Source organism: Serinus canaria, chromosome 1A, assembly GCF_022539315.1.
Source record: "Serinus canaria isolate serCan28SL12 chromosome 1A, serCan2020, whole genome shotgun sequence".
NCBI classification, from domain to species: domain Eukaryota; kingdom Metazoa; phylum Chordata; class Aves; order Passeriformes; family Fringillidae; genus Serinus; species Serinus canaria.
In genome coordinates, this window is record NC_066314.1 from 22,337,297 (window position 1) to 22,352,614 (window position 15,318).

At 38.6% G+C, this 15,318-nt stretch overlaps 1 protein-coding gene across 3 annotated transcripts in view; it reads left to right on the forward strand.

Moving 5' to 3' along the window:
* The window catches only part of TSPAN12 (tetraspanin 12), a 40,953-nt gene extending 28,170 nt beyond the window's left edge, over window positions 1-12,783 (forward strand). For all 3 annotated transcript variants that reach the window (XM_030238091.2, XM_009086778.4, XM_050986841.1), the window contains 3 exons: window positions 2,903-3,010; window positions 5,834-5,977; window positions 11,237-12,783. In XM_030238091.2, the coding sequence (XP_030093951.1) occupies window positions 2,903-3,010; window positions 5,834-5,977; window positions 11,237-11,542 (558 nt within the window). In that variant the 3' untranslated portion in view covers window positions 11,543-12,783. The remainder of the gene's footprint in view (window positions 1-2,902; window positions 3,011-5,833; window positions 5,978-11,236) is intronic.
* The last annotated feature ends 2,535 nt before the right edge of the window (window positions 12,784-15,318 follow it).

The following is a 15,318-nucleotide window of genomic DNA, read 5'->3' on the forward strand; positions in this document are numbered from 1 at the left end:
CTCTTCAGAAGGAAACATGGTGGTCCCTTCAGCCCTTTGCTAAAGAAAGCAGCACTGGATTATGTGTCTGCAGCTTCTGCAGTGGGTCACAGCAAACAGTTGCTCTTTTTTTTTTTTGCCTATTTTTGTCTCTTTCTTCTCTGCCTATATATATGTATATTTTTTTTTATTCTTCATCTTCTGGAATACAGGTTTAGGTTGGGTCTTTCTGGTTGCTTTTTTGTTGTTTTCTCTTTCCATCTGATTTCTTACTATTATTCCCTTTGTCCTAACACTGCTGCTCTTTATGTGATGAGGTGGGTCTTCTTGCTGCTGAAAATCATGTGGTAGTCTTGAAGAGAACAGTAATTTTTCAGTGGTTCTTCCATATCTGTGCAGGTCATTCCATAGAATGTGCTTCTTCCTACTCCATAAAGATAAGACAGTTCCCTCTTATAACCATAGAGTTGTCTTGATATCATGTTGCTTTCAGTGTAGCATTAAATCACATGAGTCCCTGGTGGGTTTTGGAGATCAGTTGGCATTAGTGTAGGTGGGTGTGTAGTGTAGTGTGGGTAATGTTGTCAGAAGTGTCACTGAGGCATAACTGCCTCTGCTGTTCCAGTATGGGCTTTCCTTGGTATGTGGACAAGTTGCTCTAAGAGTCCTTGTATAAACAGCTTTCCTTCCAGCTCATGATAGCTCTCAGCATGTAGTGTGCCTCATGACTAATTTATTCCACCCACAAGACTGAAAAACCAGTGTCGTCCTTGGCTTATTTATGCATTGATCAAGCTTTGATAGTCATTAGAAAAATAATAATGAGTAATTAGATCTCCGTGGCAGACTAAGCTTTATAGAACTTAGGTTGAAATCAAAGCAGCATCTCTTATTTTTGTTTGTCTACACATGAGTATTGGGTGCAGTCAAATGAAAGCATCTCAGTCATGTATTATTGTGCACTAGTGTGTATATGAGGTGACAGCAAGATATTCAGTAGGTACATCGATGTACCTATTACCTGTGCAGTTTTACCTGTTGGCATTATTGCAGCAAACACACAGATTCTGGAATCCCTCCTTAGCTCCAGCATTCAAATTCCTTCCCTACAGTGGGGTTTACATTGTTTCGCTTAGGTTTTAATTTCCTTCTCTTGCTTCTTGAATATTTTTTTCCTGCTTTCCATTGATTTCCTAAAGAAGTTGGATGTATTTGTTGTGGACATAACCTTGGACTGTGTTTAACTCAAATAAGTTAATAAAAAAATATTCTAGCAAATGTTTGTTTAATTGCAGCACTGTCAAATATTATCCAAAGAAAGTGGAGTGCTAGCTTGCAATGCAGACAAAAGAGAAATGCACTAAGTACAAAACTAAATGAATTTATTCTAGTGACCTGTGTAAATGTTTGTGATAGAAATATTCTGTGATAGTACTTTCATGTATTTTTAGTACTCTACTGCTAACATATTTTTCATGTGAACCATTGTGAATTCAATGCAAAAAATCTGCTAAGTGAAAGGCATGTTATCTTTGTGGAACCTTATTATTACATTGACAATATGAAGCTTTACTAGGGCATCAAAAACGTAGTATAACTTAGCAGTGGTAATGAAATGTTAACAAATGTTCCTATTTGTATTTTGGGTTCAGGCAGGCAGTGATTGTCTCTATATTTTTTGCAGAGCATCTAGCACAGTGAAGACCAGGTTCCTTGACAAGTATTGTGCAAATTTTCTTTTCTTAACATTTGTTGCTATTTACAGAATGTCCTTACTGTTAGCTACAAATTGAATAGGAGAGCAAAGTCATGGCTGCTAGAAGAGCTGGGCTCCCCTCCCATCCAAGTGACAGCTGAGATTGCAGTTGTGTATTCTTTCACCATGACTGTTCAGGCTGATAGAGACAAGGCAAAACACAGCATGGATGGTATGTGGTGGCATAGAATGGTGACTGCAGTCTTCAGATCCTTGTTTTGTTTTGGCACACTGAAATTTGTGCTGCTGAATTGAAGTAAGGTTCTGATTTTGACTCTTAACTTCACTGTATGCTAGGTGCCATAGCACTTGCCTCTGTTTGTTTGCAACAAATTGCTAACTGAGGTGTCATATTCAGACAATGGAGTGCTCTGGCACCTCACTTCTGAGTTGTCACAGTTGAAAGAAAAATACTTCAGGAATCCTTTCAGTAAAGAAGATATTCACAAGGCTGTGAGCGTGTTTGGGGAAAAAAGGTCATAGTCTACACTACCTTGTTAATGTTCTTGAACAAGTTACTGAAGTGGAGCACATTCAGGATCCCCATGTGCAGGACTCCAGACAAAGCCAGAAGATGGCTGAAAAAACTCCATGGATAGAATTTATCTCAATCAATTTTACATATGTAGAAGTTAGACATTTAAATCAAAGTTTTTCACCTTAGACAGTGAAGTGAATTTGAGACTTCAAGGGAATGATTCATCTGCTCTGTTTAAATTATTTATCTTGAGATGAATTTCCCTGTTTGGCTGTCTGTTTATTTCTATTATCTAAGACAACACCAGGGGGATAACTAAACTAGGGCAGACAAATACCACCCCTGATGACTTGGATGGGACTCAGTTCAAGTTTTATGCCAAGTAAAAAATCTGGTAATGATATAAATAAACTGTACTAAATTGTCCCTGAATGTCTCCAAAATGTAACTGCTTTTCAATGTATGTTAATTTGTAAACAAAGGACACAAATAACTTTTCTTTGATATTTTAAGAAAAGCTTGTAAAATATTAGTATCATAAAAATTGCAACACTTGTTTTCCTGTTTTGTTTGTGTACACAGTTATTTTAGTTGTTGCACTGGAGAGATCTCAGTACAGATGAAACCTGTGGGTTGGAGCTACAAGCCTGCTGATCCACTGTGTCACAACTTCTCTCTCCTTGCTCCAGGTTCCAGTGCAGTGGTCCGATATGATCACACTGAAAGCCAGAATGACCAATTATGGCCTACCTAGGTACCAGTGGCTGACCCATGCTTGGAATTTCTTCCAGAGGGAGGTAAGATGATCGTTAATTCATGAACTAAAGGAGTACCTGCTCAGTGGAAAGGTTTGGCTTTAAGTGAGTAGGCAAAATAAATGCAAGTTCATTTGGTATGAAACACTGTGTAGTGTCTTTTAACATGACTTGATATCCAATTCTTTGGTTTTTGTGGGCCCTAAAGGTACTTGAACACTGAAACCAGAATGTTAATAAATTAATTTAAATTGCTAATGTTCTCATATCCTTTTTCAGTAAGGTTAGGACACCAATACCTTTTAGGATTACATTAGCATTAAAGGATATATGATACATGTAAAATTAAAAATCTGCAGGTAAAGTAAAATGACTGTATCTATATGTTGTTTTAATATTAAACTGTGCTCCCCTTCCCATAGGCTCTGTTAGTTTCCTTTCATGGAGCTGTCATGGTTAAGATATGTTTAGCTGGAAAGGAATGGGAAAGGAAGTTTCCAAAAAGATGCCAACACTGTCTCTTTGGCCGAGGTTTGTGAAAGTGATGAGGGTTTTTATTTCCTTTGACTGGCGGGTGGGAAACAAACCAAAAAGCTTCCTTGTGTATTCACAGCTTTGCCCTCTAGCCTACTAAAATTCAGAACTGTTTTTATAGAATGAAGTATTATGTTCCAGAAACATGAAATCGCCCAAGGTAAAACCCATTAACTCCAAATATAACTCACGTGCAGGAAGAGAACTCTTTAAAAGCCTGTCATTGTGCTGCCCTTGTTGAAATGTTGAAATCTATCATTGTTGCACAGATTTCCTGTTTATTTAAACATTTCCTGGCAGCACTTGGTTAGTCTGTATTTATACTAAAACCTGGAAGAAAGAGGTTACACACCAGCACCCCCCTCCTCCCCCGCCCAGTTCCCTGCTCTGGCCATGTCAGTGCTCTGTGAGATGGAGTAATTCTTCATATGCAGGGTGTTTATGTCTGTTCTGTACCTGAGATAATACAATCAAATGGTCACAATCAATTTGCCTTGAATAGAGCTGGTACTGTATCTTAGTTTGAATGTATAGGTTCATTAAATACTGCCTCCTCTCCTAGTTGTTGTAGTTTCATCATAATGAGTGGTTATAATATGAATATTAATACTAAAACTTCAACTAAGCCCTGATTTTTCTAGGGGAAAAGAATTTCCCTTAAAAGTTAGAAGTTTTTAGAAGTTAGATTTTCCTTATGGCACCTGTGACCAGATGAATGATTTGGGGAACTGAGAAAGCTCTTCTACAGTTTCTACTTAACTGGTGGGCTTATATTCCATCTACCCATAGTTTAGATGCTAGATGTTTGAGCCTGGTATGTGCTTTACGTCTGAGTAAGCACTTGTGGCCCTTCTTCAGTCAGCAGAATTGTAATTGCAGTTCTGTTCAAATCTGTGTTGCAATTTTAAATCTGTTCTGTTAAAATTTGTGTTGCAATTTTTGTTCAGAGATTCAGCCCCGATCGCTTGTTCTTCTTTCTTCTGTATCTTTTAACATCTGAGGGAGATGGGAAATGTGTTTTCCCCCAATTCTCTTGCTGGTCTAATATCAAAGTTGTGACTGTGGTAGGGAAGATGGAAAGGGTCAGCAAAGAAGAACTTGGTGGGGGAAGAAAAGGTACAAGTAAAGGGTGTTTAATGAAGTGATCTTTGCAGCTGCAATGAGGAGCAAAAGCTTGAGCTTTCCTTAAAGCCCAGTGCTGGGAGGAGTTTCAGTAACAAACCAGTAAAAATTGTGACTGGAGAGCTGTGGTATAGAAGAGAGAAGTGAGATTTTTAAGAGGACTGGTGAATTAACAGCACGGTGTCTGACAGCATGTCTGGGCACTGATCTGCTTGATTGTGAACAATGAGTGGTGTGGAATACAGGACCCTGGCTCTGAAGTGGGTAGAGAGGGGCAGCTTTGTTCCCAAGCCTGTGGATCAAAGGACTCAGGGAATTACTTACACTCAGGCTAGTCCTGGAGGATGTTCAGGCAGAGAAAGGTAGCATCTTATTTCTGCAGCAAAGCATCTTTTCAGTCATGTCAAGTCCACATCCAGTGCCAAACCAAATCTAATGTAGCTGCTTCCCCCTTTTCTATGTGAAAGCAGCTGCTAATGTGGGAGATTGGGCATTTGGCTTTAAATCTCAGGGTGTGCTTTGCAGAGAAGAAGACAGACAGGTTGTTGGTCCTGGTGGGTTTTGTAGCCAATTATAGCTCATCTGCTTTGCAGCCAAACTTCTTATTTTTGTGGTTGATTCTGATGCAGTATTTATTTTAATATGATACCCCTTCCTTCCATTTTCATTTTCCTTTCAGCATTTGTGACTTTCTATACATTTTTGCTTTTGAATTTTTTTTCTTATATTCAGATAAATCTGTGCTTTTTCTGTTTTCAGCAAGTGTGTCTGTAGTTGTACCCTTGCAAGAATAGTCCTCACTAGTATGACCTTTTTCTGCTACTCCTTTCAGCCACAGGTATACTTGTTCATTAGTCTGCATTTTGACATGAAATTGGGTTAGTTCCTTGTAGTAAGGATAGGAGAGTCCAGGGATAGGACAATTTTTGTGAAGCATTCTTTGAGGAAGCAATTGGGATGTAAAGAACAGAGCAGTATTGTTGGCTGCTTCTCAAGTATTCATTGGTCACTGTCTTACATTTTTCATGTTGCTTTTATGTCAAAGTACAGCAAAACAAGTTACATGGAAGCACTCATAGGTGTTTTTAGTTCTATGTAAATATTTTGAAAGTTGGTATTAGGAACTTTGTTAGGTTTTGTGATGACCTACTTAACCTGTTGAAGAAGTAGCATCATTATTACTGATCTTGGCTAATCCTTCCTTTGCAGTTTAAATGTTGTGGCGTGGTGTACTTCACAGACTGGCTGGAAATGACAGAATTGGACTGGCCACCTGACTCCTGTTGTGTCAGAGAGTTCCCAGGATGCTCTAAGCAGGCACATCATGAGGATCTCAGTGACCTTTATCAGGAGGTAAGGAGAAAAATATGAATATATTGGAAGGTTTTGTACATTCTTTGTGACCCAGTAATTTTGCAAATTCGTCATTTGCAGTGCAATAGAGTAATTTTTTAGAGTAGTTGTGTTTATGGAAAGTGTTTATGGTTATTATTTGCTAATGCTGAAGCAGAGGGGGAAAAGAAAGAAGAGCAAATCCACCTACCCACCCTTACCTGGAAGTGAGATGAGTTAGTGGCAATGCCATTAAAACCTAAGATGTACCTAAAATTTGAAGTATTTGTTTTGTATTGGTTAGGCTGGAGTTTAAATTTTTTCCAATCCAAAAGTTATAAATTAGGTGTGACATAATGTCCAGGCTCCATCCCAGCAAACTACCACAGGGTAAGTGAAAGACTGCTTTAGTGAATTGTACAGTGAAGCATGCTTTTGATAATTCCTTTGAAAGATGAGAGCTCTCTTGTTAAAGGAAGCATGTCAGGAGGCAGATAATTCAGTTGTTGTACTCTGAGCATGTGTAGAAAATTGTTGTGAAAATGCTTTTTCTACATTACAGTATGATCATTTAAAAAGAATTACAAAGAAAGCCTTAAAACAAGGCAAGGACCTGTTTGAACTCGAAGTGGGTAAGGGAGGTCATTATGGTAGCAAGATATTACCATTTTTGGGTCAAAATTATAAAAACAAGAAAGTATGCTCTTTATTAAACTCTGTTCTTACAAATATTGTCTAAAATCACCTTTCTCTGAAAACTGCTTTGTTAGCCAACTTTTTTTATGCTAGCAGATCTCTGAAGACCTGTAATTGTACATTAGGCAATTGTACATTCAGTAACAGTAGAATGACCAGCAGTCCAAGTAGTCCAACAGCAGACAGAAAGTGTGGCTCAGTCACATAGTTGGGAGGATCTGAGAAGAGGTGCATTCTTCAGTGGATTGCTTTTAGAGTAATACAGGGTGCATAGGAAGGAGGATTGGCCTTGGAGTCATGCTTTCAGATGCTGCAGCATGAACATTTCTCCAGTGGATGGTGCAGCTCTGCATTATGGAAGAGTACCCAAAGAACCATTTTATTTTCTCCCAGTCTCAGAGGCTGTTTAAGACCTGTTCTTACAAGAATCTGTTGTATGGCTCCTGTTAAACACCTCTGAAGCACAGGAGATTCACTGTATAGACAAGCCAAAATGAATATTAGCTGTTGTGAGGAAACAGTCAAGTTTTGGGGAAATTGATTTGTGTAGTACTGACTCTATGAACTGAAATTATTTAATCTAATCTGGACTTTCAGACATCTATTTTAGGAGGCTGTGTGCTTCCACTAGGAAGAGAGAAGATAGAGCTGCCAAAAGGCAGGTGCCTCAGAAGACCAGTCTGTGCTAGGAACTGTAAAGACAGTGGCAGAGGTTGATTCTTTTCCCCACCAGTTACTTTTAGACCTTCTCTTGCCTTTTGGAAAGACACAGCAGTGACAGCACTGGTTATGCTTTAGAAGTATCAGTCCCTAAATGAGAAAGGCATTCAGGCTTCTTCTACCAGTCTGTTACGCCTTATGAAAAGCTAAAAATTGTGACTTTCTCTGCAATAATGGTTGCTTTTTGTAATACTCTTGCTACTGTTAATACCATACAGACAAGTCTGTTGTAGAGAGCCTCCAAGGAGTATATGGAAGCTGTAGAACATTCATTTGCTCCCTGCCTGAAAAGGCAGGAGTATGTAAGCAGTGTCACTCAATAAAAAACTGCTCTTTGAGCACAGGAAGCTCAAAAATTTCTGAGAAGTATTAGTCATTGGAATGCAGTGTCCAAAGTGCAAGGTTTTCTTGTGTCACCTCTTTTGCTCACCTTTCATGCCCACGCCATATTCCAGGACAATGGTTCTTTGAGCACTTCATATGGTCATGTTCTTTTGATTCTATTTTGAGAAAATAATTAGCCAAAGATGATTATTATGTAGGACATAAGGGCTGTGTTAAGACCCACTTGATAAAAGAAAGGCTGCTTGGCTTTTTCTTCTTTTTTTCCAAAAGAAATCTGAAGGGCACACTTATGGTTCTTCTCTTATTGTACCACAGAGCATTTTGCATGGATTCAGCAGTTAGCAAAAATTTATTTTTGGTTCTCCACTGCAGAATCCATTCCAAAAGGGGACAGGCTGTGTTCAGTAGTATCAGCCACAAAAATACTTCATTTCTCTTTGAGATACATACAATATTTTGTTGGCAAAATGTTTCTTTGCATGGCACTTGCCTGTGGGGTGTCTCACAGACTCTTACAGTATGCTTGCTAATAAATTTATCAGTATTATGCAAAACCAGCTTACACTTGCAAGACTAATCTGCCTAACTTCTGCTTTGGAGAACTGAAGGAAAAAAGCTTTTTAAGAAAGTGATTCAAACCAAACTTGCATAGTCTGGTGGTTTGAGAAGGAGCCTGATAAGATTAGCCTCACTAGCCTAAAATTTGTTTATGTAAATATTTGGCAATTCCATTCTGGTACTTCAGAAAAATTCTTTGCAGTACTTCAGAAAGCTGAAGTTTGGTTTGTCTGGAACTGATAAATGTGGTTTTTTTGTAGCTGTGCTGTGATTTTTTTTTGCTGGGAACTCAGAACTTTCTACAGTCTAAGTTGGAATCCTTCACAATTTAATTTTTGCAGAAAGAAAGGTGACTTACCTTTCTTTCTGCAAAAATTTCAAGTTCTGCTTGAAAGTACTTTTGGCTGGAATCATATTTTCCCTGTTGGATATTGAAAGCTGTTTTTCAATTTCTTGAATGGCTTTTATTCAGACGAGTTTCACCTTTGGTGCAGTTTCCTGAACAGACTGACATTAGAGCATGGTTGTGGGGGAAATGTGAAGATGATGTGGCCTTGGAGGTTTGTTGTGGCCTGAGGACAGGAGGAGCTCTGCCCATCTTGTGACTGGGAGCTGCAGTGTAGATTAAATGATTGGTGGCAATCGATATCTTAAAAAAAAATCAGACTTGCATGTTCAGTATTTTCCTTTCATTTCTGGCATAATTTTGAGTATACTCAAATTTTAATTAAATTAATTTTGCCTTAATTTTGGTTTGTTTTAATATTTAATTTTACAACTTGCTTTAATATACTTTTGAGTATACTCAAAATTTGGGTATACAAAAGGTTTGTTGAGTTTGCTGATGGCTTATCTTTTCTGCTCAGTGAAGTGGTTTATTTCAGTTCAGATTCTTACTCTATGAAGTAAATTAGTAATATATGCTAAATAAGAAATACATTCTTTTTTCTATCTCTGGACTGAAAGTATAAAGCAAATAAATCAGGCCTTTAATCTATAGCTTTGTAGGAATCTGAAGCTGATTCTCCTGAATGATTGCTGCAAAGTTTTATACTATATTTGATTTGTCAACAAGAGCTCCCCATTTAGTGACAAGCTTTTGCTGAGGGAAGTGTATTTATGTACTGTTTAATTGCAGGCTGCCAACTATGGAAGTGTCACATAAGCAGAAATAAAATGCATGAATGTGAAGTTAACAGGGCTGGCTATGTTTTCTCAGTTTTGAAACTGATTTTGAACATGTATTAGAGCAGAGCTGTAAGAGCATCACTGAATGGAGGAAAAGAGTCTACCTAGATTGGGTGTAATTTGTCTCAGTTACGTGTCTGTGTACTGCAGGAGATGAAGGCATTAATGGTATTGCTCTCTGTTAGTGGGTGTTTTCTCTAGGCAGCAAATGAACTAAGTTTGAATATTGCTGTGGCAGAACATTTTTAAATTGTGACCAGCATGCACCTTCATCTCTTTAAGTTAAAAGTATTGAAATGCAGCCAGTTTCTCTGTAATTAACAACAAATTTGAGAAGTGATATAGCTGCAACTGCCTTCCTGTTGAAGAAAAGAAGATGCCAGTGTGACAGTTTTTGTCCCCCTCTCAATTCCAATTACATTGCTTTTGCTACAGTGTTGCTTTTTTTTTTTTTTTAATTTCAAAGAATGCATATTTGCTCCTTTTTGTGTGTCTTTGCTGCTGTTTAGAAAATGAAGCAATGAAACAAGCAAAGACATCGAGATCCTAAAATTTATTCTGGTAGAATTATCATAGAGTACATTAATTTTATTTACATCCTAAACAAAAATCTGTTGACTGCAGTGTGAATTCTGTGTGTGTGGCAAAAATTGGACCTTACATCAAAAGCTTCTAGGACTGTAGCATTTGAAATTGGCTTTGGGGAATTTAAGTGTGATTGAAAAGTGTTATTTATCATGTCCTGTCTTCAGATTCCATCACTTTGATTGATTGCTTTATTTTCTTAGAAAAGCTATAAGAAATATGAAGTGAGGATGTAAATGCAAAAAATAACATTCTCAAGACAGTGCCCATTTTGATGGATTCCTGGTGTCTGTGTCTGGGACCAGTGCCCATCCAGTTTGTTACTCTGACTTTCCCCTTGATACGTATGTTGCTTTGATAATTGTGCTGTGAAACCCTGCAAAGCTTAGGACAGAGAATAAGCATCATGCAGAGTAGCAGAGGCCCCTATCTTCTTGGTTTTATTGTCTGTAAGACTCACATCACCCTTACTGAGCGACGAGCGTTATGACTTGTGCTTGCACTGCTAGCCAGCAGTTCCCAAAGCTGCTGCTTCTCTGTGGATCTGTGCAGCCTTACATGGGCTTGGGAGCTTCTCTGAGGCCTTATGTGGTAGTTAGTTGGCCATGTAAACAAACTGTGGAGCCTGCATTGAAGGTTTGGAAAGAGCTAAATTCCATTTCTGTGAACATCAGCTTACAGTGTTTTAACATAATTTTCATGGGATGGTTTCTGATGAGGTTACTCAGGTCCACACATCTTTCCTACAGTACTGTTTTAGCTTCAGAGTGCAGTATTATGTGTAGGAAAAGTCTAAAAGAGTTTAAAATAATTGACAGTTTTGAAGATCTTCAATTTAAAGAAAGAAAGAATATAATAAAAAGGATTTTAATGGCTTTTTAAACCTTCGCAAAACCAGTTGAGTTTCTTTAACAATTAGTGAGAGTTGATAGTAATTCAGATTAACTTTGAGTGATTTCTGAAAAGTAGCACAGATATCTTTCAGTAAAGTCTCTGTGTATGAAAAAACTTAAAGTTGGCATTATGGAAGCGGTTAAAAAGTAGGCAAAATATTTGTCAAAGTATTGTTTGAAGGAAGTGAGAGATTCTGGTGAGCCAGAAAAGACAGCAGTAGGTAGGATGAGCTAAGCCTTGGGAACTGCAACCCAAATATTACTGAATGGTTTTTAATCTGTTTTTGTTTTACAGGGATGTGGTAAAAAAATGTACACTTTCTTGAGGGGGACGAAGCAGTTGCAAGTGCTGAGGTTCCTTGGAATCTCTATTGGAGTAATGCAGATCCTGGCTATGATCCTGACTATTACTTTACTGTGGGCTCTGTACTATGACAGAAGGGATCCCAGAGCAGATCAGATCATGGCACTGAAGAGTGATACCTCGCAGGAGCTGTCATGTCATTCCATGGAGCTGCTGAAACCAAGCCTGACCAGGATCTTTGAACATACATCCATGGCAAACAGCTTTAATACACACTTTGAAATGGAAGAGCTATAAGTGATGCAATGAATCTGCGAAGTCACAGAGGATTTTTTGTGTTGCTGTTACTTCTGTTCTGTTCCATCAAATATACCAGTCTTCTTATGTGTTAGAAACCAGCTAATGAATGGAAGTGAAAGAGACCAGCAAAGAAAGATGAGCCTGTTGCCAGCCTCTTAGCCATGTCCTCAGCTGTGAACAAGAGTTGATTTTGTGTGTTCATTTTTTAAAAGGCACTCATTCAGTTGGGCACAGTAATACTCATTGTCACAAGCTGTGTGAAGTGTAAAACACTGAGTCAATCACAGGTAGACTGAACCTGTAAGGAAGCATCATGGGAAGGGAAGAGAAATACTCATCTTCTGAAGAAACAACTGTGCTTTGAGCAAACAAAAATGTGACTTCAGCTCAAATTGACTTTTAATAAGCCATTTGGAAAATGTCTTTATCAGGGATCTATATATGTATAATTGTGTGTTTTCATGTGTGCATGGAAAGCAGAGCTACAATTCAAGTTAATACTTGGATTAAAAATTTGCAAGATTTGTAAAAAGGGGGAGATCTTTTTTCTAACAAAACCTTTATCTTAGTTTTTGTTCTTAAAAATGTTCTAAAACTTCTATTTTTATCTAACATAATGGGTTTTTTTAGTTTTAAATATATTAAACAGGGATTGAAAACAGAACGATTGCTATGGACAATAGACTTTTCTGGAGAATTCTTCCTTCATACAGTCTGTTCTGTCGACTGTTTCTTAGTAGAAAGGAAGAAAACCTTAAACATTCTTTCCAAAATGGGAATCAATATGGGAGTAGCACATTTTTATAGATAAATCTTTTCTCCTGTCCATGATTCCCCTGAAGCTAGAAACAAAAGACTGCAGGAAAAATGCTTACAGTTCTGGATGCTATTGCAATAATTGTAAAAGTACATGAGGAAAAATTTTACTTTGGTGAGTACTTCATTAAGAACTCTCTGGTGGCTTAAAATGCCAGCCGGAAACAGATTAAAATATATTTATTGAGGTGGGGAAAGTGCATTTTACTGTATTTTTATGATCAATGTCTATGTCATAGGATTATTTTTACAATTGGCCACGCTCTTGAAATATATATTTGTTCCACTGAGTATAGTAGTTTGTGGCAAATGGGCTTTTTACATAATATTACATTAAAAAAACTAGTTCATTTGTGTTGGAATTTGTAAAAGAAAAAAGCAAGGTGTGATTTGGTAGAAAATAAAATTACTTTTCTCCTGAATTCTGTAATGGCTTTTGTTTTTTTTTGTCCTAGAGTAGGAGTGCTTTGAATAGGCATGGGGAAGGTCCTCCTGCTAGTGTGAGTTAATTTGACTTACCCATTCCACTTACTCTGTTGTAAATAAACTGCAATGTTAGTGTCATTTTCTTTGTCTTTTTTTTTTATATTTTATTGCTTCTGAGAAAACTTCTTAAGGGCTTGTGAAATTAAGCACTTTAGTTGTGTGGGCTGTTTGCTTTTCAGCAGTCTGCCTCTGGGTATAATTAATTCAAGGCTACTATTGCAAGCGAGATTACCTTTCTGCTTTTGTATTTCTATAGATGCTAATACTTATTTTGGGAGCTAAAAAGAAGATAAAAGGAGAGACTATCCCAACATTTTGCTTGGAGTGTCTTTGTCAGGAATATTTTCTTATGTTCTGCTTGGGAAGCCTTGTCCCGGTGTTGCTGCACAGGCAGAGCTGAGTTCCACCCTCCCACTGCTCAGCCTGGGTAGGGTTGCCTTGGCTAAGGGTGAGGTTCCTGCTAAGGAGCAGGTGTCTGACAAAGTCTGAGTGCAGAGCAACTCCAGCCTTCAGAGGGCTACTGGGACCAGTGGTGCTACACAGTGCACTGAGTCATCATTTGCCCCTATTTAAAAACCAAAAAAAAAGTCCATGCAAACCACAAATTGTGGAATCTTGATTATGGATTACATGTGCACAGCTACATTTGGCAGTGTATTACTGCTGAGTGGAGGGAATTTCACTTAAGTAATGTAAAAAGAAATATAAAATTCCCCTTTTCCAGTAAATCTCAGCCCTTAAAGTTTTACCCCAGGAGTGTCTGTGGAAGCCGTGCTTAGCCATGCTTCAAATATTCCTAGTCTTTCCATACAAGGACTGTTCAGACTATCATGGGGGTTGCCTGTGTATCTTCTAACCTGGATAGGTTAGAGCTCATCAAGGAACAAACAGGGCAAGCCAAGCTTGGGGATTGTGTTGGGATTTAGAGACATTTAGAGCCCAGGTCATTTGGTTTTAAGCTCTCTGGGTGTGAGGAAGCACTGCCTTCAGGTGTAGTCAGGTTTCTTTAACAGCAGGGGGATTGTTTTGGGGAGGCCTCCTTAGACACAGAGCCAACTTCCCAAAGCAGTATTTATGGACCTCTGCAACAATGAACATTTGCAGTCAGGAAAAGCTCACTTGGGCTTGGCTACCAAAATCCTGAGCCTGTCTTATTCTGGGAAAGAATATTTCTATTTTGAATATTTAATGACATTTGCAGAAATAGGTCTCATCTGTAAATTGGAACACTTCAAGAATTTTTTCATTGACTGCTCAGGCTGTGAGGTGCCTGTTTTTCTAGGGCTTCTTCAAAGAGCCTTAAAATTAATTGGCTAGGCTATGGTGAGCCTGCTCTTTTCCTGTAGAGCTTTAGAATCTATGTAGCAGAGAGGCTGCTTGGCAAGACAGGAACATTTCGAGATACTTGAGGCAGTGAAAACTACCTCTTATTTTCTGTTTCCCTGGGTTTTACAGAAGTACTTGGAGAAGGATGGTGTGGTTTTTGTTCTCTGCAGCATGAACTGTAATGAACTAAATCTTTCTTGTTGCAGCAAACAACTACAGAGATGCTCCTCAGCATTTTTCAGAGAGCACTCAAGGAGTGCAACTGTGTCAGAAAAAGGGGTCACTTCCTGCCAGCACTGTTTTGTGTTCAGCCCAGGGTGACTGTACCAAGTCAATGGGACTGTGCCTGTTGCTGTGGGGCTGAGCATGCTTTTAGGAGGCAAAAATCGCTGTTTCTGGTCCTTGGCTCTGGTCCTAGTATTGATTCATCTGCCAACAGGTTGTATAAGATTTTTGGAAGGAAAGAGCTATATTTTCTTTATAGCATTTCATTTTGTAAAAGCATATATGAATATTTGGGAATATATAAAGAATGAATAGTGAAAAGAGAGGCTGTTGTTCTCAGCAACTATCTAGTTAAATGTGGTGGAGGAAGGGATTTATAAATAGCTTTTAAAGTTTTTATTGTGAAAGCATTGTATTTGGTCTCAGAGCATGGTGCTAATAATGCTAAGGTTGCAAGCTCAATCCCCATATGGGCCATTCACTTAAGGGTTGGACTTGGTCCTTGTGTGTCCCTTCCAAGTCAGAATATTCTGTGATTCTGTAAACTGTGCAGAAAAACACAGATCATTAAAATCTTACAACATTGGAACACTGAGGGTTTGCATGGCACAGTAGTGGGGAGGCTATGGGGTGTTTTCTGTGAGAAGCTGAGAAGCTCCCTCTGTGTCTGACAGAGACAGAGCCAACCAGCTCCAGAACAGACCCACTGCTTGCCAAGGCTGAGCTCTTCAGTGACAGGGTAACACCTGTGGGATAGCTATTTAAGAAACAGAAAAAGCGGTTGTGGCAAAAGCAAGTGCAGATGGAGAGAGGAGTTAGAGGAACTGCTCTGCAGACACAAAGGTCAGTGAAAAAGGAAGGGCAGGACGTGCTGCAGGCACTAGAGCAGAGGTTCCCCTGCAGCCAGTGGTGCAGCCCTG